At 33.7% G+C, this 23,358-nt stretch overlaps 1 protein-coding gene across 11 annotated transcripts in view; it reads right to left on the bottom strand.

The window, feature by feature from the left end:
- The window catches only part of LOC106719751 (polyhomeotic-proximal chromatin protein), a 63,005-nt gene that overhangs the window by 9,798 nt on the left and 29,849 nt on the right, over positions 1-23,358 (bottom strand). For 3 of the 11 annotated variants that reach the window (XM_045686251.1, XM_045686247.1, XM_045686248.1), the window contains 17 exons: positions 19,370-20,033; positions 16,188-16,343; positions 12,670-12,876; positions 11,314-11,448; positions 10,378-10,506; positions 9,597-9,706; positions 8,965-9,109; positions 8,583-8,673; positions 6,399-6,559; positions 5,782-5,934; positions 4,178-4,379; positions 3,793-3,953; positions 3,575-3,687; positions 2,873-2,984; positions 1,307-1,388; positions 819-925; positions 428-532 (listed from right to left, as the gene is read on the bottom strand). In XM_045686251.1, coding sequence (XP_045542207.1) covers positions 428-532; positions 819-925; positions 1,307-1,388; positions 2,873-2,984; positions 3,575-3,687; positions 3,793-3,953; positions 4,178-4,379; positions 5,782-5,934; positions 6,399-6,559; positions 8,583-8,673; positions 8,965-9,109; positions 9,597-9,706; positions 10,378-10,506; positions 11,314-11,448; positions 12,670-12,876; positions 16,188-16,343; positions 19,370-20,033 — 2,833 coding nt within the window. Of the gene's footprint in view, positions 1-427; positions 533-818; positions 926-1,306; positions 1,389-2,872; positions 2,985-3,574; positions 3,688-3,792; positions 3,954-4,177; positions 4,380-5,781; positions 5,935-6,398; positions 6,560-8,582; positions 8,674-8,964; positions 9,110-9,596; positions 9,707-10,377; positions 10,507-11,313; positions 11,449-12,669; positions 12,877-16,187; positions 16,344-19,369; positions 20,034-22,419; positions 22,585-22,609; positions 22,786-23,358 lie in introns of those variants that run through there. The other 8 variants (XM_045686245.1, XM_045686246.1, XM_045686249.1 and 5 more) reach the window with 6 other exon arrangements.

Genomic DNA, 23,358 nt, shown 5'->3' with positions numbered 1-23,358 from the left:
GTTTTAAAAAAAAACAATAACCTCACTACTTCATAGAAATTGGTAATGACAACTTCATAATTGTTAAAGTTTATTTATATTTTAGTTACTGAAACTTTTATGTACTACAAATGTGATCTGTGATGATTTAAAAATAACATTTATTAATATTGAACTCAGTGTGAGTTACTTAGCATGCAAGAAAGATGATATAGGAGAAATGAAATTTGGGGGTCCGGAACATTGAACAAGCTGCTATCTAGAACACTGTTATAGATATGACATAAATGGTTGCAGGATGGGAGACACTGTGCAGCATGTGGTCGACCTAAAGCCCTCAAAAAATTAATGTGCATAATAATCAGAGTTGTAACTTTTATTTTATCAATTTAAGTGTTTAAATTTATTGTATTATTAAGATCAGTGTTTAAAAAAAATTGGCTTTTACCTGTGATTGCTGTAATGTTTGGACCTGAGCGATTGGTGTGTTCTGGGTATTTTGATTTGTATTAAGCTGGTTCACAATGTTTCCCGATTGATTCATACCACCAAGCTATACAATCAAAGCATTTAATGGTTGATGGTAACAACAAAACAATGGTAACATTTATATTGTACTCTAATAAACTTCAACATCTTTGAAATAACCGTTATATCAGATATTTCAAAGAAAATGAGAGCTTTTTTGACTTACCATAGGTTTCCATTGCCATTACCATTCATACAAAATGTGTTATTTCCGTTTTTAAAACAGAGAATGAGGGATATAATATATGTTTTTGTATGCATGTTACATCAGCGGAATCCCATGGCTATGGTAAAGGTTGTCATTTACTAACCGGATGTATTTGTGGCACCATTGATATCTGAGGTAATCCAGTCATAGGTAATGTCTGAGCAACTGAACCCACTGGGAGTGTGCCTTGTGGCATGTTCAGTGTCATTGCTGCAACAGAGAATGATGTCGGTCAGTTAGCACCTTATCAAATATTTTCCTCTTTATTCTTCTTCTATTTCTTTTTCTTTCTTATAAATATACTATTTTTTCATTAAATTTTTCCACTTTTATTAAGAACTGGCTGTAGCCCACGACTCTGTCCGCGCGGAATTATAAAAAAAATTATAAGTAGCCTATGTGTTCTTCCAGATTATGTTCTACATGTGCCAAATTTTATTAAGATCCGTTTAGGACATATCTTCAAACAAACTATCTAAACTTTGGCATTTATAATTTTAGTATGACGGCCAGTGTGACAACGGCCAATTTCATATGTAAGTACTTATTTTCAGAAATTAGCTTAGGTTGTAGAAGTTACAGATATTGTACCTTGCTGATAATGTTGGACCATCTGTTGAGTTTGCTGCTGTTGTTGTTGCATCAGCTGTTGCTGTTGTTGTTGTTGTTGCTGCTGTAGAGTATTTCGAAAGAGATATTAAAATACATCCTGTGCGAATTTTATTTTTCCCTAAACCTACTGAAAATATCTGGTAAAAACACATGTCCTCGCATTCGATTTGAATAGTGATATTAATATGCTTTTATATAGCTGTTACGGCCCGTATATTTCAATTAGAATCGGACGAATGTGAATTTATGTGGCATAATTTCACTTATTCGTACAATGAAATGATGAACAGAAAGAGGATATTTCTCCTTCCTACGCGCCAAATCCACATCACGTCCCCATCCTTTCATAATAAGGGGTGGGACGAGAAAGAGGATTAAAATTAGGCCTCCGGCACGTAAACTCATCAGACGAAACGTGGAATTGCTTCCACTTTACGCCTATCTTCTGTGTACCCGTGATATTTCATCGGTAGTGGAATGTATACGAATGGGCAGTCGTATAGTGGAATGTAGACGAATGGGCAGTCGTATAGTGGAATGTAGACGAATGGGCAGTCGTATAGTGGAATGTAGACGAATGGGCAGTCGTATAGTGGAATGTAGACGAATGGGCAGTCGTATAGTGGAATGTAGACGAATGGGCAGTCGTATAGTGGAATGTAGACGAATGGGCAGTCGTATAGTGGAATGTAGACGAATGGGCAGTCGTATAGTGGAATGTAGACGAATGGGCAGTCGTAAAGTGGAATGTAGACGAATGGGCAGTCGTATAGTGGAATGTAGACGAATGGGCAGTCGTATAGTGGAATGTAGACGAATGGGCAGTCGTATAGTGGAATGTAGACGAATGGGCAGTCGTATAGTGGAATGTAGACGAATGGGCAGTCGTATAGTGGAATGTAGACGAATGGGCAGTCGTATAGTGGAATGTAGACGAATGGGCAGTCGTATAGTGGAATGTAGACGAATGGGAATTCGTATAGTGGAATGTAGACGAATAGGAATTAGTCCAATTTTAATTAAAACGTGTACAGTTAGTTGTAAAAGTCTTATTGAATCATATATATTAAACGCTAATTTTAAGTTATAGTCTGATTACACCTACAGAGCCTTTAATGTATAGTTATATCGTTTTTTAATAAATATTTTACGATAAAATGTAGTAATATTTGTTTATATTTATGTGAAGGAAAGTTATTGTTATATAGTTATGTGAATAAAGTGTCTTATCAGGAATTTACGAGTTTTAGCGTATAATTTGTCTATGGTTAAGGGCTTGGATTGAAATAAGGTATACCCAATAACCAAAAATTTAATGATAAAATGTCATAATAACATAACCTTTTTATATAGTTAATTGTAATTATAAATAATCTTTTTAATTTCATTTACGAATAATAATTCAACATAACTATACATACATACAATAAAAAGACTGGCGTCGGTTAGTCACGAAAAAATATCCCATTGGGCCGATAGGTGCAGAGATCTATCGGTCCAATGGGATATTTTTTTCATATAAATATTCAAAATTACAATGGTGACCTGCATGGCTTGTTGCATTATAGCTTGTTGCTGCAGATTCTTTGTTATCGGTTGTTTGTCTTGTAAGTTCGTGACTTGGGTCATCTGGCCGTTCGAGTTCATCACCAAAAGACTGGAATCATAAGATTTACATTAAATCGTTAACCTATTATAAGTGTTGGCAATTTTAATGCTTTCAGTGTCATAATGAAATTATACCAATAGTAAAATTAACGTAGTAACCAAAGAAGAATAGCGGATGACATATTTTTGTTTAACTACTCTAAGATGGGTATCAAATGACAGTGCGTTATTAGTAGAATACAAAGCTTTGTGAAAAATGCAAGATGGCCGTCATTACAGAATAGCGGATGACATATATTTGTACACTAATATGGATATCAAATGAAAGGGCTTTGAGTAAAGTTATAATTTACAATCTAAATTAAAACATTTACTGATAGCTTAAAAATATATTGTTACAATGGTTTTTTTAGAGGGTAGGAATTGACTAAAAATATTTTTTATGATACTAATTTCCCGTGAAATGATCTATATAAACTGTTATCCAAGTTATTTATATTTAAGGAGAGGTTTATGAATATATTTAGTAAAATATTCCCAGGTATTACAAAATTTCAAACTTTGCGACCCCGCATGGTTAGCGTAATGGAGAAGTTAAATATTTATTTGAGACCAGGTAAGTGATTTTTTTATACTCACGACTGCTTCTGTTGTTGCATTTGCTGTTGCATCTTATTAGCGGTCTGGTTTGCTGCATCCTGTTTGGAAGAAGGCGCCGGTGATCGTACTCCTTGTTTACCTCGGTGCTTGCCCTAAAGTCAAGTGAATTTTTAACACATATGCATACAATGTCTCGAACGTAATGAAATTAGATGATTTAAGTGAATATATTGATCTTTTATAGTCTCTTCGCATACCTGACTTTGAGACTGATTGGTACCAGTCTGTGTGGAAACAGAAGAGGCAGGTCTTATTCCCCCTGATGGTAATATGTTGGACAGAGGCCGAGGTGTCTTCGTCATCCCATCGGACGAAGCTCTGGGCTTCGCTGCAGTGGCAGTGGTGGCCACGCTCGTATCTACGTAAAATTAATGACTTTACAATCAAGTACCAAGTCCACAACATCGCAGTGCATATATTTCGCAATGTCTATATAAATTTTCGCAATGTCACAATAACAATTCGCATTTTGACGCACCAGATATAATAATTATTCAATGAAACATAAGTATATATGTATAATAATGAAATGTTGTTTAATAATGGGTCTATAATATACATACAATATAAAAAGGTACTAACTGTTGTGTTGAACATTATTCTGTGGCGAATGTTGTATGAACATGGATGGGGCCGCATCTGGTTGGGTGCCTCTTATGAATATCGGGTTGGGGGCGAGGAGTCCCCCGGCGGGCAAAGTCCCCGCCTGCAATCCCCCGGTCCAGACTTGGGGGAGAGCGCCCGAGATTTGCCATGGAGCGAACTGCATTGTCTGTCCTCCAGTCTGGGGAATCACCGAACACTAAAGTTAAATCATAAGAAGACAAACTTTCCCGTGTGGGTTAGCGCCGAATTATAAACATGTTACGATAATTAAAATAAGTTCATATTTATTCTAATAGCGACGCGCTCCGACTTCGTAGCAATAACTCAATATAATAGTGTCCAAAACTAGATTACTTTGGATGTTTCGTAGTTTACCTCGGACTTATATCAAAACAGGTAAAAAGGTGTAAATTACGAAATACATTTATACTCGTATCTCCTTCGTAGCTTTCTGGGACAAAATTACTCGTTTTCGTTTTCCAAAAAGCTTAAATTTACATGACAAAGATAAAAAAATATAATACTAAAATAAACGCTTGCTTTCATATATTATAGTGGTTTTATTTTTTGGATTCAATATAACTTTATGTAATAGACCAAAATTTATTTACAAAGAGGAGAACGAGTAGTGACTTAAAACTAGTCACAATAATTTGACAAACACATAAAATGTTACAAAGGTAAAGGATAAACTAATTTTTTGGAAAAAAAGGCGCCCATAAATTATATGTACAAATAGGAAACGAAAGATGAAGTAGGCTTAACATGAATCTCAATTTCAATAACACCAGTGATCACCTAACATTTTTTGAAAATAGGCACAACATCTCTTAAACCAGCTTTCTTGTTACATCACACAATATAATATAATTAACAATTGCTTTTCTCAGATCACGGCAGGCTACATGAGAATAAATAAATCTCGCAAAGGCAGAGTTACGCACGAATATATATGACACAGCTTTCATACTGTTAATACAAAAAAAAAATAGATTCAATATCGCCAAGCAATTTAATTATTATTGAGGAATATAGTTAGTAACGCTTCATTTTATATAAGTAACTTGCAAAACATTCAAATTTAATATCGCTAAAACATAGTATAAAGAAAACAATATAAATAGAAAGTTACCAATATTAAAGAAAATAATTGTTACGAAAATATACACGAAAATTTTCCATTCAATTACGTCCTTAATAAAGGTAGAATTTCAAAGTGGGCAGCGCTATTTTAAGAAAACGTCTATAACAGAAATCAATAGGGAGTGCTCGCTTCAAAGTATAAACTACACCCCCGCTCAAAGTCACTGTAAAATATTCGCTCGAAGAATTTTTACGAACAAATGCACAGTCGTAGAAGTTAATTTCCTATGCATTTAAACAGTAGGTCCAGTACTAAGAATTAAATTAGCTTCCCACTTAGGATCATAATATATCATCAGCAGTCACCACAAGCTATGATTTAGCAAATTTGTATGTTGCTATAAATTTTTTCGACCCAAATGACATTTCACTGAAATGGTTCGCAAATAAACCTCCACGGCTGTACACAAAGAAGAAAGTAAAGTTAGGAGTGTTACCTGTAATGGGCTGATAATTTGAGCTTGTGTTGGTTGCTGAGTTCCGAGCACTGGTTGCGAGACTTGGACACACTGAGCGTGAACGGGCACCGTTTGGCCACCACCGGTTGCACCTCCCACCTTAGTGCCGGTCACCTTGCCACCACTCATCACCTATACACAAATAATATTGTTGCCAAAAAAAACCTCCTGAAGCCACTTAATTTTTTTTTGAGACTTGTTACACTGAGCCCTAAACTGCCGCTCCATTAAGCCTTTGGTAAATCCACCACTTGTTTACAAGACAAAAAAACTTAACTTTCTAAGTGCCGCTGCTAAAATGCGTTTTTCACAGTACGAATTAAAAATCTTCAAGATTATAATTTAAAATACGATGTGCTGAATCTACAATACTTAAATTGTGAAAGAACCACTTATTGTACTAAAAGCAGTACACTAAACTTTTTCCGACACACAATGACACTTTGAAAAAAATTAAAAACGGGTTTGAAGTAAACGTAATAGACTGTTTCATCTTACTTAAAAATAGTCTACACAACATTATTTAAAAAAACCTGGCCCACTTTAAAATGTATGTGACGAAATTAAATTTAATGAAGAATACATATAAATATTACCTTATGCATATCGGTAGTTTTCTGTTGCTGCCCAATGCCGGAGACGGTCGGCTGTGAATGTGTCGGAATGATGCTGGCCTGCGAGTTGATCACGCCGAGCGGACTGAAGACGAACGTCTGATTCTGCGTAGTGGGAATAGTTGCGTATCCCGGGAACGGAGCTGTTTAAAAACCCTCGCCTTCAGTAAGCCGTTACTAAATGAACCCGCCCCGTACAAACTTCAACCCCCTTCATGTTTTAAAGCCAATTAGATTTTTCCTCTCAATTAGAAACATTGTTTTTACAAAGGCAGTATTACAAGTACAAGAGGCAAAAAAAGCCATCGACAAGTTTTTTTTTTAAATAGTTAATCTAGTGCTTGATCGCAATCGCGCCTGATGTTAAATGGTGATTAAGTGATAGCTTAGTATATGTAATTTTTTATTGATTGTAGCAGGGTCTTATTTTGTACGAAGCAGGTTGTTTGCATAAAACATTAAACAGTAATTCCACCATAAAAATACATGCTTAATGGCTACCATACAAAAGCTACCCATACGAAAATTCCGATAGAAAAGATAAGATTGTTATAAGTTAACAGACATAAATTCCAACTGTAATTGTACTTAAAGATCACAATACTCGTAAGATACTTCCCAAAACATTAAAGATATCCTAATCGCGTGAGTGACCAAAACATAAATGCGTGTAAGCCGAAATAATAAGCATTAGCGACGTATATTTGGCAGACAAATAAAGCGCTTATCAGCCCTTAAGCCTGCAATACCGCTTCGATAAAAAAAATCCCCTCTTAACTACCGCACTCACTATCGCTCTCAAAGATTTAATGTAAGATGATCCTAAGTGTAGATTTAATATGAGAAATCTACACTAAGGATCATCCTCGGTGAACGATTAATGAATCTAAGTACAACAGCAGATGAAGTGGTCATTGACTTAGTAAACGATGTGCGGCAGAAAGAAGAAGCATTAAAATAAATCCGATAAGTGCCAATTAAATAAATTAATGAAAAAAAAAGAAATTTGTCCCCTACTAAAACAACAATAGGCACATTCACAAACATTCACATATTCAACCAATCACGAGACTTGAAACAATCATAACGAATTCATTCAAAGTTTGTTTATTTGAACCTGGATCCTGATAAGCAGTTAGACCTGTAAAATTCACTACAAAACTGAATAGTGCAGAAGTTCTTATTTATATTATAAGCAAATATATATAATATTGACAAAATAGCATTTATAGACATAGAGATAATAGATAGACTGTGTTCCAATCAGAACCCGAACAATTACCAATTAATACTATAAGAATAATATACTTTCTATACATAATATATTTACATTTAACATGTACCAAAAAAATCGTTTTATAAATTAAGTATCTTTCATACATGACCAGTAAATTCCGTGTCATTTTTTTTTTATTTTCTCTTCAAATGATATCATGTTTTTTATTTCCATGTCTTATTTTTTCAACGTTACAATATCGATGAGCGTTAAGCTCTCTTCAAGGACGAACAGCCAATTAGAAGAGATATATATTTTCCCTAATTAGATCGATAAGAAATTACAAGAAATGTTTGTTCGGGCGTATCGTTGCCAATGGCTAATGAAAGCTTTGCATATCATTTAATACGACCAAGGAAAACGAAAAAAGAACTCCGTTAAGAACTTAGTAGAAAATATGGAATATTTTTTTGACCAACGTTTATTGATTTGTAATATTTTTTTAAGTGTTAGGATCCTGATAAAAATGTCTATTAATTATTTGCTCCTCCAGCTGTTTACTAAATATTGTCTTTAAGATACATACATGTTACTATTCACGGAGAAACACGTTTTTAGCATTGCGTATTATATATTTATAAGGCTGTTTTCATACTATTAGACATATTTAATGTAAACTGGTACAATTTTTTAAAAAATGTATAACCTACATTTTAAAATAATGTCATTAATTTCTGTGAAAAAAAATCACAGAATATACAAAACATTAAATAAAACAGTTCTTCCGACAAATAGCTTGGGATGAGTGGAAAAGACGGCGTCGAAGAAAATGTTTTTTGTAACGAACGCAATACCTTAAAATGTTTTTCTATAATCTGTTAAAATACCCAAATAATTGAAATTATGTTTTATTAACATATAATAATTACAAATAAAATTAAAAGACTCACCTGTTTGACCCTGCAAGACAGATTTCCCTTGAGCGGTGAGCATGTGAGGAGCCAGTTGGTTCCCTTGGAATGGCTTACCGGCTGTTATTACCTTTATTTGGAACAAAAAAAAATGATATAACATAAATGATGACTTCCTTTCCCTGTTCAATATTTAATTATTACAAACTATTTTAATTGCTTATATTTTGAAATTAACAGTCAAAAGTGACGTCCATTTATTTTATAATTTTTTTATTTGACATTTAAATCAGATATGCCAATATAAGTTAAGATTTATATGAATACAAATTACTTAACGGACTTAAAGATTAAATTAAATTTAAATTCACACATGCTTCATACAATACATACATTCCGATAAAAAATCAATATATGTAACCTGTATTGGCTGAGAGTTTAAGCCTGGATGTAGAGCAATGTTTCCCGGCATGATTAATGGTCCTTGAGCATTGTAGAGTTGTTGTAGATAGCTATTGTTCTGCAATGGTTGTTGTATCACTTGCACTCGGCCGCCCCAGTCCGCACTATTAAAAAACATATCTATCACTCATCACATACATATATAACTTAAAAGGTACACCTTCTAAAACGTTAAAAATTAATCTAATCATGTTCTGTGATGCGCATTATTATTTAATTTAAAAACTATAATTAGATAATTGACAATTATCGATTATTAACTATAATGGATACAATTTAATTTAAAAAATAGCAAATAAAGTAAAAGTTTGTGACAAACAACTGGCTGCTAACTTTCATCGCCAACACAAATACAGTCTAATGTTTGATATATATAAAAAAAAACATTTTTTATACCTAATATATTTTTTTAGCTATATAATTATAAGGCAAGTATGGCAAGAATTACGAGAAGATGTGATATGAAGTTACTGAAAGAATAAAATTATTGAAACGAATCAAATTAACAAACAAGTCACTAAAATAATAAGGTTATGGAAAAGACTACTAAGATGATAATGTCACTGAATGGTAGTTGAATGATTTTAATACCTCAGTTGTTGCGGATGGGGCGTGGTGGCCGGCAAACTGGGCAATGGTGGCATGGTGGTGATACCACTGGCTTGCTGCTGGATACCGCCTGTTTGCTGTTGTTGCTGCACCTGCGACGAAATTATGCTCAGATTGTTGCGACTAACTGCCGCACTCAAAGTCTATAACTCAAAGACTCTGAAAGTGTATCAGTAAGTCGTCACACTGTTTGTTGTTCTCCCTTTGTTTATAGCATTGAGATTATTTTAATATTTCCAGTAGAATGTAAAGCTTATGCTTCTGACTATAATAACCAAATTCTATTAACTACCGATCCGATCCATAAGTTTTTTTGTTATTAATATGAAACATGATTAGTGCTAATAATGATTAATGATTTATATATATCTTGCATCAAATTCTGCTAACATATTAGTATTATTTCGATTAAATATGTAATAGAAATTTCCCAGGCTTGCATAATGTTACCTATAACTCGCAAAAAATATATTAAGATATAAAAACATCGAGTGAAGCGTGCATATATGTGGGCGTCCACGTCTGGCAAATACGCGCATGCGCGAGCTGCTCTCGCGTACTGCGCAGAAAACGCCACGAACAGTCGAGGATGTTTTTTTTCCTACCCATTTCGGTTAAAAAAATTATGTGACTTTCAAATGAAATTTAATCAAAACGAGTAAGAAACAAATGTCATCAACTGTATACAAAACTCGCGCAGCACAATGTGGACGCACCTTAATGTTATGACGTGATTGACAGTGAGTTGAAGCAAAGCGCATACCTGATGTGCCATGCTGCTAGGCATGGATGACACAACTGTGACAGTTTGATGGTGCTGTTGTGTCGGCTCGTGCTGGGCCATGCTAATCTGCTGCTGTACTACCTGAGCCTGACCCTGACCCTCTACTAACTGGAACAGACAAGCAACATACACATGCACACAACGCCCCTTTTTTGTCCCTAATTTTTACAATTCAAATAGTACTGGTTGATTTTTTTAACCAATTTAAAAAGGTGTAGGTTCTTTAATACATCTGTATTTTTAATACTTCACTGAAGGAAATAATACGATGAATTTTTTAATTGAAAGAAAAAGAGAGTCTTTGATAAAAGACATTCCCCCAGCACCATCCATTTTTGGTACTTTTTATGTTATTAAATTTTATTACACGGAAAAAAGTAGTAACATATGTTGGTTTTTTATCTACACCACCATATTCTTTATCTATACCACCATATTCTTTAGTATATTAAAATTAGAGCGATATATTTCCTTTAATTAGTAAAACGATCAGATTTTTCATCATCAGCTCATTTTACATCCGCACTGAGGTGCTTGGAGCCTGACCAAAGTTAGGGTTGATTTTATTGGTCAGATTTTTAAAATTTGTGCAGTTTTTATAATCCAATTAGATTTTTTTATCAACCATAGTTACAATGCAAGACAATTAACAATTTCATGCAACATAAATAAAAGTAGAACTTAAACGCAAATTTCCACTACTGAAAACCTTGTATTAACACATTATTATCTCAATTTTTTTTAAAATGGATGACAATGATAAAACATTTTTATACAAGACTTTCTTCAGCGGAAATACACAGTAAATTATTTTTTGACTAAAACATCCAAACGCCTATACAACTATTGACCTTGATATACATTTAAAGCGCTAGTTATAAAGTTGTAAACATTTTTAAATATATTGTAACTTACTTGTTGTGGTTTGATGTCTGTGTTCATGCCACTTTTATTGTTTTTCTCGAAGAACAAGTTGGTTTGAGGGGATGGTAAAAAACTTAAATTGATCTCTCCTATACCGGGAACGTTGAATTGTTGAGTGTGCACGGGCTGCAAGAAGATAAATAATTTAATCTAGTGAACGTCTTATTCTGAAGATTATTTATTAACAATGCATCACTTATCACTTTCTTCTAAGTATTAAAAAACTATTTTTATCATTTATTACCTTAAGGATTTACACGTGATGAAATAAATTAAAATGCATTGAAGTTTGTTTTATTAAATTAAAAAAAGGAAACATAAAAAAATAATAAACATAACAATTGTTTAAATGAAATTAAGGTGCGGAATTGTAAGTATGAAAAGATAAGAAAACTCTGATCAAAATATACAAAGTAAAGAGGAGCAACCCTACCTTGAACAAAATATATGAACAGAACACAATAAAGTAAAAAACAAGGGTATAATAAAGAGGAATAATCATGATGGCGAAGAAATTAGTCAGTTACACTTTGCAATACAGAAGACGATAACGTCTCGACGATGCCACGGTCCGACTATAACTGAACATTTTCAACGCATCATACAAGGAGTTACAATAACACCTACACATAAAAATGAACGTTTCTAGAAGAAAATCAGAATAGACGAACAAAAATAGAACTAACAAATTTACAAATGCATTTAATAGCAATGAAAATATAAAGAAATCAAACGCAAACGATAAATTTGTATTTATAATGTCGGGGGCGTTGAAAATGTTTCATAAAATGCTTATATAACGAAAGCATCCCTGACGATTGCCACGTACACAATTGAAAATAATCCGAGTGAATGTATTGATTGGCTTTTTGCAGTTACGAAACAATTTTGTTATTGCAATGCGCACGTCCACAATATATCTAAAAGAATAAAGGTGGTCTGCAAAAAAGAAAAAAAACTATAGGCCCTTGTTAAAGTGACTACCAAGATCATCAACAATCTCAAGTTACAGATGCACTGCAAGTCTTTACTTAAAACGGAGTAGATTAAAATTCTCACCCTCAGCAAAATATACTGCACTATACAAGGAATAAACTAAGAGAATAATCTTTATAACGTCCATGACAAGTAAAAAGAAGTAATTTAGTCTTTTCTATCTATGCATCATCTTAATATTTCTTCTTTGTACACCATTATGCAGGGGTTGGTGGTCTGTTCCTCATTTTTCCCATACGAGGTGAAATAGTTAAGTCAGACAATTCTCACATTCACTCTCTAACGTTGCGTAGTTAGCACTCCTTTTACTAGCGACTTTTTCCAGCAAGATAATAAAAAAGGAGTAATTACCTGTAAGAACTTTTGTGACAAATCTTGCTGAGCCACTTGTATGTCAGTTTTCTGTGCCGACTGCTGTTGTTGCTGCGGTTGCTGCTGCTGCTGCTGCTGTTGTTGTTGTTGCTGCTGCTGCTGTTGCTGCTGCTGCTGCTGTTGTTGCTGCTGCTGCTGCTGCTGCTGCTGCTGCTGCTGCTGTTGCTGTTGGTATTGTTTCTGCATCTGTAAGCAAAAGTTTTGATTTAGAATTTAAAATGATTATACATAGGTCATGTACAAATTCACAATTTAACCAGTTTTTGCTGTCAATAACGATTGCGGTGAAGTTCACGATATCGATGTATAAATGATAAATATGTATACGTGTTGAACAAACGATTTTATAATAATATTTTGCAGGCATTTGCTAATTCTTATTTTCAAGGTTATATAAAGTATATAACTATCTTAATAATTCTAAACCCAAAATATAAAACGTTAGTAAGCATCGCATTGTCACTGCCAAACATCTCTATAATGATAACATACACTTTGTAGGCTTTGTTCATAACAACGGTTTTTTAATTTCATAAGTACAAGACAAAATTTTAGGCCACAATTGTCATCGTCTACCCAGCGACTTTAAAACAATTTTCTACCTATATGTTTCATCTGCCTCACTAATTATTACAATTTTAAATAATTTTCCTTATATTAAGGTAAATTAATATTATACATTTCAAAATTTCTACATAAAAGCTGTTTCCTTAACTAGAACTATATTATGTCTAGATCATATTTCTTTTGATACTAGCTCTAATAAAGCTTAAAACAACTAACTAAAATAATGAAATGAAAAAGGAATTTAGCTAAAAAGATATCAATAATATAATTCTTATCTTTCTATAACATTACATAGATATACCTACCTACCTACCTAGATACCAGTACATTATACTAGGTATGCACTTTCCTTTCAATAACTGAGATTGACTAGTTGCTAAATAATTAATACAGCATTTTACTATAACAGCCCGAACTATGGTGAATCGTATAAATTTACCGGTAAAATCTAAATTTTTATTCTAGTTACATTTACTAGTTCTGGTAAAGTCCGATAAGTCTTGTGATCTATGTTTATTTCGAGCGATCACCACCATTCACTTGGTAACTCATTCAGATTTACTTCAAATAAACGGTAACTATCTTAAAAAAAATAATGTTAATCGACATTTAGCATGTGTTTTTTTATGTACTTTATTAATACAAAGACATCTTTAAATATTTTTAATCTTTCTAATATTACAAATGCGAATGTTTAGATGGATGTTTGTTTAAAGGTATCTCCGGAGCAGGTTAACGGATATTGATGAAATTTGACACGTAGAACATAGTCTGGGAGAACACATAGGCTACCTATTACGTTTTTTAATATACAGCTACATATAGTATACTAAAATTAAACAATGAAATTTAATTATTATTAAATGGTGTTTTCAAATTCCCTCGTTAAGTTCCAATACGCTATTCTATTGGTGGACAATAACGCAGTGTTGCCAATGTATAGAAAATTTAAAAATGAATTACTTGGTTTCTTCATCAAATTCGCTTTTAAAGTGTTTTACGATACCGAAACTTCAGATCCTGGGTTTTTCGATTTACATTATGTACATTTATCCGACGTTCTTACGATGAAGGAAAACATCGAGATTCAACCTGCACATAACAGAGAAAAAATTTAAAGGTATGTGTAAAGTCAACCAACTTGCACTGGGCTAACGTGGTTGACTATGGCCTAGTAAGCCCTAATTTAGGCTTAGGCTTCGAGCCGTTCAGTGGGCTGATGATGTTGATGAGATTTACCAAGTGATTTTGTGGACTCTTACCATAACTAGTTGTTAAAACTGGTGGTTATGGTGGCACACTTACCGCCGTTCGTGCTTTTACATTAACTATGTACACAATTTACATTTGCATTTATATGTAACTACCTAAGGATGGTTAAAGTGCGTCGTATTATATATACTATAGCTTATAATATATTATATACATGTTAAGAAATATTATATTAAATAACTTAAGTGGTACAAATCAAAACATTATGTTAGATCACTGAGATGCGTGGATGTGTTAATTTTAAGCTATCAAGGCGTGTTAGGAAATTGGCACATAATTCATTAGTCTTTCTCACTGTGGGCCTTAATTGTAGTGACCATGTATTGACATATATTGTCATCCCTGACATTATCTTTGAAAAGAACAAAGACAACACATGTCGATACAAATGTCACCGTTAGTTACAAGCGTTAGTATTCTTTATCGTTATTATAATCAGATTATTATATGTTGAGATCTCACAGCCGCAAAATAATCTTTTTGTGGATCTACTTCCGAAGTAACTGTTCAAAAATGTATTTTCATCTCAAATAGAGAATAAAAGAGATGACCACATAGTTTTATACGAATGTTTCGTCAGAAGAAACTCAAGGTAAGGCCAACTTTTTTGTACAAATAAGGTTGCTTATATTAAAGAGCGTTGGTGGCTCAGGGGTTAAGCACTTGACTTGCAATCTGCAGGTCCTGGGTTCGAATCCCGCCATGTACCAATGTGTTTTTCGATTTTCGATTTACATATGTACATTTATCCGACGTTCTTACGGTGAAGGAAAACACCGTGATGCAACCTGCACATATCTGAGAATAAATTCAATGATATGTGTGAAGTCAACCAACCCGCACTTGGCCAGCGTGGTTGACTATGGCCTAGTCACCCCTAAATTGGGGTAGGCTCCGAGCCCCTCGGTGGGGACGTATAGTGAGCTGAAGATGATGATATTAAATTTGACTATTATAATTTTATTGAAGTCCTTAGCTTAACTTCGATTTTTGAAATTAAATCAAAACTAATGGACTCTCCCCCTGTGAGCTTCGGTCAGTCCTTTGGTTATTTTACCGATGTATTTTTTATGTACAGTATTAACAACCTATGGTCTTTACTTAGTCTCAGCAGCTTTACTTACTTTTAATTTTGACTGCAATTAGAGTTTAATTTATTTTAAATTGTTGTATGGAATTTAATTCTAATCTCATCACTCACTTATCGTTTACCTAATTTCGCCGCTTTTGTAAACTTTTTGATATTTTTATAGATAACAATCGCCTCATGACATTTTTTCACTTTTGACACACATGTACTCAAATTTATTTGCTTCTATATCACGGTTCAGGAATTTAAAAAGTATCCGCGTTCATCAGCTACCCTGCCGTCAAAGTTCTTACAAAATCGGTCCAACCGTTCCAGAGATTACCCGGAACAAACGGGGCCTTGCGGATGGCCAAAAATTAAAAAGACTATCTTCGTTATTAGCAAAGCAAATACATATCGTATTCGAAATATGGTCTTTCTCGTTATTACACATATTACTACTAATATAGACACTCCAATTTTATTAATTTGTATGTATAGATTAAAAAGGGTCGCAAATTCGTTTTGGAAATGATTTCAAGGCCGTCAGATCTCTTCATATAAAACTGAACTACAATAAATCTATTACCAGTTCTTGATCTTGTTGATTCTTGATATGTTGTTGTATTGCGTGGTGCTGTCTCTGCAGCGCCTGTTGTTGGAATTGTTGGAGTTGCTGTTGAAGTTGTTGTTGTTGCAACTGATGCAATTGTTGTTGTTGCTGTTGGATTAATTGCTGCTGTATCTGTAATATAAATTTGTATCTTCTTATTTCAGCCTCTTCCAATATCCATTTGTTGTCCCAACACCAGATTTAGAGATATGAAGCTTGAACGTATTTTGATATATGCATAACACATTCCATTGATTTTATTAGATTAAGATAAAATTTTAATGTTTCCTAGTAGAAGGATTGCAGCGCGAGAACAACACTTTCTTTATTTTATAATGTTTTAAAGTAAAGTTTTCAGCTTAGTTAATCTAGTCTGTTAGTGTTATAGTTGTAGCTTTCCAAAATGGGCATACATGTAGAGAAAATAAGCTTGTTTAGTTACGGCAGAAGCGGAACAAGTGGCCAAAAAATGCTTAAGTATGTGAATGGATTCCATTCGGCGTTCAATACAACAGCAAAGCTGTGGTTCCAACGCTTCGGTTTTGCGGTAATAGAAACGAAGATTTGTTTGGCCAACAAATAGAGATAGAGTTCAATTTCGTCTAATGTTACGATATCTTTGCATACTTTGGATGCTTAGTTATAGTTACAATTGACGCTATGTCTGTTACTATAATTATGGGCACTTTAAATGTACTCATATATTTAACGATGTGTACGCTGCGATATTTTTGCGCAGAGTGGATGCTTCAATTAATTTGACGACTTTGGTTGTACTTGGATCACTTTAGGTGTTCCTATATATTTGGATATCCTGACTGCCACTATATTTATGCAGCTGACTGTACATTAATTTAGGCAAGCACATTGGATAAATATAAAAATCTATATTTTTTATTTTTGAAAAGTCTTCTTTGTACTTTGTTCAATAAAATTAAAATTAAATGAAAATTATTGATTAAGTTCTATCTTTAGGAAATACTTTTCGGACTACATTTTCCTTTTTTTTGTATAACAGTTAACTCCAGCTCGTAAAAACTATATGTAAATTTTGGTGCAATTTTATGTGGTCTTTTAAAAACTTTGGTTTGTATCATTTAAATTGATAGTTTAAAGATATTTCACGAACCTTGTTCCTGACTGAGTGTCCTCCACCCGATACGTTCTTTTTTTATTTATTTAATTTTAACTATGACCAAATGTTACACAGAACTTTCTCGCCAAACCATTTACATGGTTTATTGGCGTCGCACCTTTTTAACTAATTTCTTACACACAATTAATTAGGGAAAAAAATGGTTTCTGATATGGCGTTATCAATTTTGGATAATATTTTGTTTATTTATATTCATACTAGCTATCGCCCGCGACTCCGTCCGCGCGGAATAAAAAAAAACTTAAGTAACCTGTGTTCTTCCAGACTATGTTCTACACCTGTACCAAATTTCAAACAAACATCCATCCATCCATCTAAACATTATCATTTAGAACATTAGTAAGAAGATTACCCATTTTTATTCTGCAGGTTTAAAATTCCTCTCCAGCATGTAAAATAATTTCATTCCAAATTTTGTGTATTCTCTTAATATTTTTAGGAACCTCGTAGTTCGAGATTTATTTTGATATTTTTAACGACTTCGTTCCGAGTTCCAACGATGGTCCTTTGACCGCATTTTTGATGGCATTATTTTTTTTAATGTAATACACGTATTGCCCTGTAGGGGTACATTTCACTCAAGCTCGTAAAAGCTGCGTTTCGATTAAAGTTAAATTTTTTATTTTCTGTTTATATGTACATATTTTGGGTGCATGTAGTTTGAGATAGTTTTAATCGTTAATAATAGTTTATTAATTTAATTATAAGTTGATTTTGATTACCGATATCTTTAGGTTCTCGATTATAACAGTAACCGTTTAATTGGACAACAGTAACTTTTTAACCGTAATTTATTTTATAATGTCACGCTGGGCCGCTAGATGGAGCTTTAATCCATCTATCAAAAAGTAATGTAGCATTGATTCTTAAAGTTGATGAATTAAAGTACATTTATACGAAGAGCAGATATTTGTTGCTAAACATTTACCATGTAAAGTTACGACGTGATGCAAATAATTGTCAAACATGTGTTGTGGCTCGCGTTCACATTGCTATCAATATCATGCATGTTATAAGCTTAATGTAAATAATGAGAACACAGACACACACTTTGTTATTATTTTACACATTTCGTTTTTCAACCATTGATTAAATAAATACTGCATATGTACTGGTAAAACATATTTAAAATATTAAGTGCACTTTAAGAACGATAGCTATTACAACTCTTACTTACTCTTAAAAGTACATATTTAAACACAAAGAATTTCATATAAATACAATCATTGCCTACACCTAATGTAAATTTTTTAAATGAGGTATTTTAATGGAACATTATTAGAATCAATTAGTATCTAAACATAACAATATACCTAATTCGAAATTTTTACAGCTCAAAGTCATGTTTGAGAAACAAATGGCTAGAAACATTTTCTGATAAGTTATTTTGAATTTTAAGTCGAATGTTTGCATTATATTTGTCCAAGAGTAAGAAGGAAATGTCAGCTTATTTACTAATGACCCATAAAAATTTAACCAACACCTTTTAGTAAAGTTCATCAATGGCTCCAAAACAGGATGTTTTTTTTTTAAATAATCAATTGAATTCACAAATGGATTTTTATATTGATAATATTGGCAATATTAAGTATATATATACTTAAAGTATAAAGTTTTTTTTAATCTACTAAAACCCTTTTAAGGAGCCTTGACTCATAACCTAGCTATGTTAAAAACACACCCACACACCCACATGCAGTTTTATGTATTATAATTTTTTTTGCACGCATTATTTTAACAATTTTAGTAGTCTTAATTAATTTGAATTCTTTCATGTTTAGTTTTGTTCATACATGTGTACTTAGTATCCCAAAAGTGCAAATTATGAATGAGGTTAGTTGAAAAATTATGAATATTAAGCTTTGTATATAATTGCAGTGCAAATTTTATAACAAGTATTAGCATGTTTTACACAGTGATGAAGTCTAGTTTCAATGAAGATCACACAGGATCATTGTTAGTCACGCGCAAAAAAATTCTTATGCTCCATAATTTCATTTACCTGCAACTTATCATCCTCCTCTTTTGGGTTTCTATATCTATACTCTTCAGGTGGTTGCTGAGTATCTGGTTCTAATTTTGGCTGCTTCAGTTCTGGTCTCCGGTAAGTGTTGTTCTGTTTGTCTAATGCTAGCAGTGTATTGGCAGCCTCATACTTATCCTCAAAAGTGATGCCAGCTTTCTCAGCAAGTGTCTCCAGACATTGTAGAGGTCTCTTTGTAACCTTAGATTGGCTTTTAGTTTTATCAGATTGCCCACCACCTGGAGATTGTTTTGATGTTGTTCTTGTTATTGTAATACTATTCTTATTGTTCTCATCTTTTTTATCATTCTTGGGCTCTAATGTAAAATAGTTTTTGGGATAATTATTATTATCTTTATCTTTTTCACCATTGACAGCACCGTTTTCAATTAATGTTATTGTTGTTGAATTGGCCACTTTTATTGTTTTATCTTTGGATTCTTCTTTTGGTTGGATGTTTGAGCCAGATCCATGTGATGGGCTGAGTATCTGTGCAGGGACATGCTGTGTCACTGGTGCATTTGAATTTTGTTTTTCTGAATTAATTTTATCTCCAGATTTGGATAACTGTTGTTGAAAATTAGATGTGTGAGTTTGCTCTTTTTCTTGTTCCTTTTTTTTAATACTATCTAGTATTTCAGTCCTGAAATAAAAGAGCCATAAGCTTTTTAATAAAAAAATATTGACCTCAATGCATTACACAATTAAAGAACAAATTCTGCATAAACCTAGTTCCAAAAGAGTTGTAGCCCACACTAGATAACTTTTTGAAGACTTGCAGGTAGTTTTTTGCTTGGTAAACTTGACTATTAATTACAATCTTAGCTAGGATTATAATGGATATGCTTAGATAATGCGTTAACAACAACATAGAGCAACAATTGACATACAAGGAATATCACATTTAAAAAGGTTTACTACTACTCACTAAAGTTGGGATTAAAACAGATTTTATTACTAATGTATTTTTTGATAACTTTAAAATATGTACCAAAACATAAAAAAGGGAACTGATACTGTCAATGTCAATTAAAAGGATAATGTCCTGTCAAAGTTGTCTGTCAGCTGTCATGTGAGCAGAGCATAGGTAAATAAATTATTTTTATAGTCAAACAAGGATATCTGAATCTGAACCGGTGAGCAGCGATGCTATCGCGGTTGGTACTATCAGAATGTATATAAAACCTGCTTGGATATAGAAAATGGTAAAAAAATAATAATAACAACGTAATGACGTTGACATGAGGGCGCTAGTGAGCGGCAAAATTTAGTTTCACTTATGCCCGCTAGTTCAAATAGCCGGTCGGTGGTCTATATTCTAACGCGAGCGAGTAGAAAGCTAATTAAAAGTAGCCTACGATAGATGGCGGTGAACAATTATTTTCTTCAAATATTTGTGCTTTGATTATAATAAGAGGATATGTATTTATAGTCAAACAAGGATATGTGTCCCGATGAAAGAAATGCTGCTATCACGGTTCGTTCTGTCAGGAAATACGTAAAATCTTCTACTAGGACATAGAAAATGTTAGAAAATAAAAAAAATATGACATTACAGACGTAAAGGATCTGGTGACACTTTGTGACATTGAAAGGAGGACGCTAGTGAGGCAAGGAGACAAGGTATCTTAATTGTGTTTGACTTATGCCCACAGGGTCAGAAAACTTTGTCGTTCTATAACTTTAAATTGGGCTAAATGTCAGTGTGACCACCTGGTAGTGAGGCAATCTTGATTATAAAACTAATTAATTCTAAAACGAATTAAAAATTACTATTCGAATTCAATTGGCGTAAATAGTGAATATTTTGTTAACATGAATCTTAAGCATCTAATAGTGAAAAGTCTGTTATCGTTTGCAGTACCAATACCTGTATTTTTTAGATATGAATATAGCTAGAAACTGATTACCGACCGGCTGATCGCAAATCTGGCATGTTTACGGGTAATTCAATTTTGTGATTATTATCATTTTAGTACCAATAAGTGTTGAGACGAAAAAAATTGTGGAATGATGACGTTTAGGATTAATTTTTTGGTCCTTCCGGATATTCCATTTCAAAATGGCCCTGGTAATGCAAGTAAAATACTTTGTTTTGCTCGTAACCACGAACCGCACTGTTTAAATAGCCGTAGTGCTCTATAGACTAGAAAGTATTAACTATGAAACTACTTGGTACAGTCCAGTTAATTTGTAGTAAAATTAATAAAGTTTTGCGACATAATGTATACATAATCAAGTCCCTAAACCTTATTTGTGAATGTATCAATTATTATGTTTGGTTAAGAAACAGAAAGTTAAACATTAAACATGCCAGGTGGAAAATGCATAAGAGAATCTAGTATACAAAAAATTGCTATTCAAACGAGAGAAGAGATAAGAAAATGTTAGTTACATTTTCCCATGCCCATTTTTCGCATTATTAAAACTTACCATATCCTCTACTAATACAAGGGTACACCTATTTAGGAACAGATACCTAAATAAAAACGGCCTGTCTGGCTTTATTTCACAAGGGGAAGCAAAAAATAATGAAAATGTGCGAGCAAGAGGGCATTATGCGGACACGTGTGGCGTAGAAAGAGAAATAGTAAAGCGCACTAGGGGAGTCGGAGACCAAACCGGTTCTGCATGTGTGCAGACAGTCGGCGCCCTTTCTCCCCACGCCTGTCGACTGTCGACCCTCGGGCGCTAGGGCCTCACATTGTCAGCTTTTCCCCGAAGCGTGGCAATAATAATACTAACCGACTCCCCTTATATTAAACTAACAACAAAGCCTCAGGGTACGTGCACTTTGTAGTATGAATTTAAAGCATGGCGCTGTGATATCTTGTAAAAACGGAAAAAACATGAAATGAAAGCAAGTTTCCTTTCTCCTCAACTTCTTACTAAAGTCGGTAAAGAAGGCGATTTGCGAATGTAGGGTAGCGGTCTATAACGATCACAGGTAGTACCATTCTCCATAGCCACACGAGACGCATTCGACCACATCAAATCGCAACCACAAAGTAAAAAACAACATAAAATACCTTTTAGTGTAAAAACCATAAGAACTACGTTCCATCGTTTCAAAATAAAGGATTAACTGAAACGTAAGCGCCGACCCATGCGGCAATTATTAAAAGAAAAAACAAACAAAATGTTAAGAAACGAGACATTCGCACGAGTGAAAGTAATCACAACACTAGTTATCGATGAAAACGGCATACAAACACACACTTTATCGATAGTCCGGCGACGGTATCATTATAAGAATAACCTTCGTTCCGAGAGGCGAAGCACGACTGTGCGGTGTGGAGCGCCGCGTATCCGCCGCCGCGCCGCGCAACGCCGCACCCATGGCCGTCGCCCCCCCGCGTCACACGCTCTCGACCGTCCATCGCCAATCGTACGCCCGGCCTGAATCTGCCTCTCCTATTGGCTGATTCATTTTCTGACCGTTCCACATACAAAACCGGTTGCCAAGAACGACACGAAGGGGCGCAAGGGACGAATTTAGCAAGTCTCTATTATTATTCTTACATCGTTCATCTCTTTCTAACGTTTTGTTTTGGTAGAGACAGACTTCACGAGTAACGCTTTGCTTTGTATAAGAGAGTTGCTTTTGTTTTGTTGATATTTAGATAGATTTTTTTACAAAAATTCGTCTATCCCCGTACGTAATACCCGTTTCACTGTATTTTGTATCACTTGTTTTTTTGTCGTATTTATTCATTTTTATTTTTTACTTTAATTATTTTCAAAAAATATGAAATTAAGCTCTAATATACGAATTTAACTTTCTAAATATTGAGCAGCGTTAAAGAGACAAATTTTATCATTGCGCAGTTTGAGGGTTTCACTGTTCAACCCCAACGGCTTCCTAAAACCACCCTTATAATCCAACACTATTTGTAATAGGGTGGGAATAACCCTATATTTAAATAAAATACTCCCTACAAAATTCTATTAGGTACAAGGATTATTAA

Source organism: Papilio machaon, chromosome Z (assembly GCF_912999745.1).
Source record: "Papilio machaon chromosome Z, ilPapMach1.1, whole genome shotgun sequence".
NCBI lineage: Eukaryota > Metazoa > Arthropoda > Insecta > Lepidoptera > Papilionidae > Papilio > Papilio machaon.
Note: the sequence above shows the minus strand (reverse complement) of the source record. Positions and strands in the feature narration are given on the sequence as shown.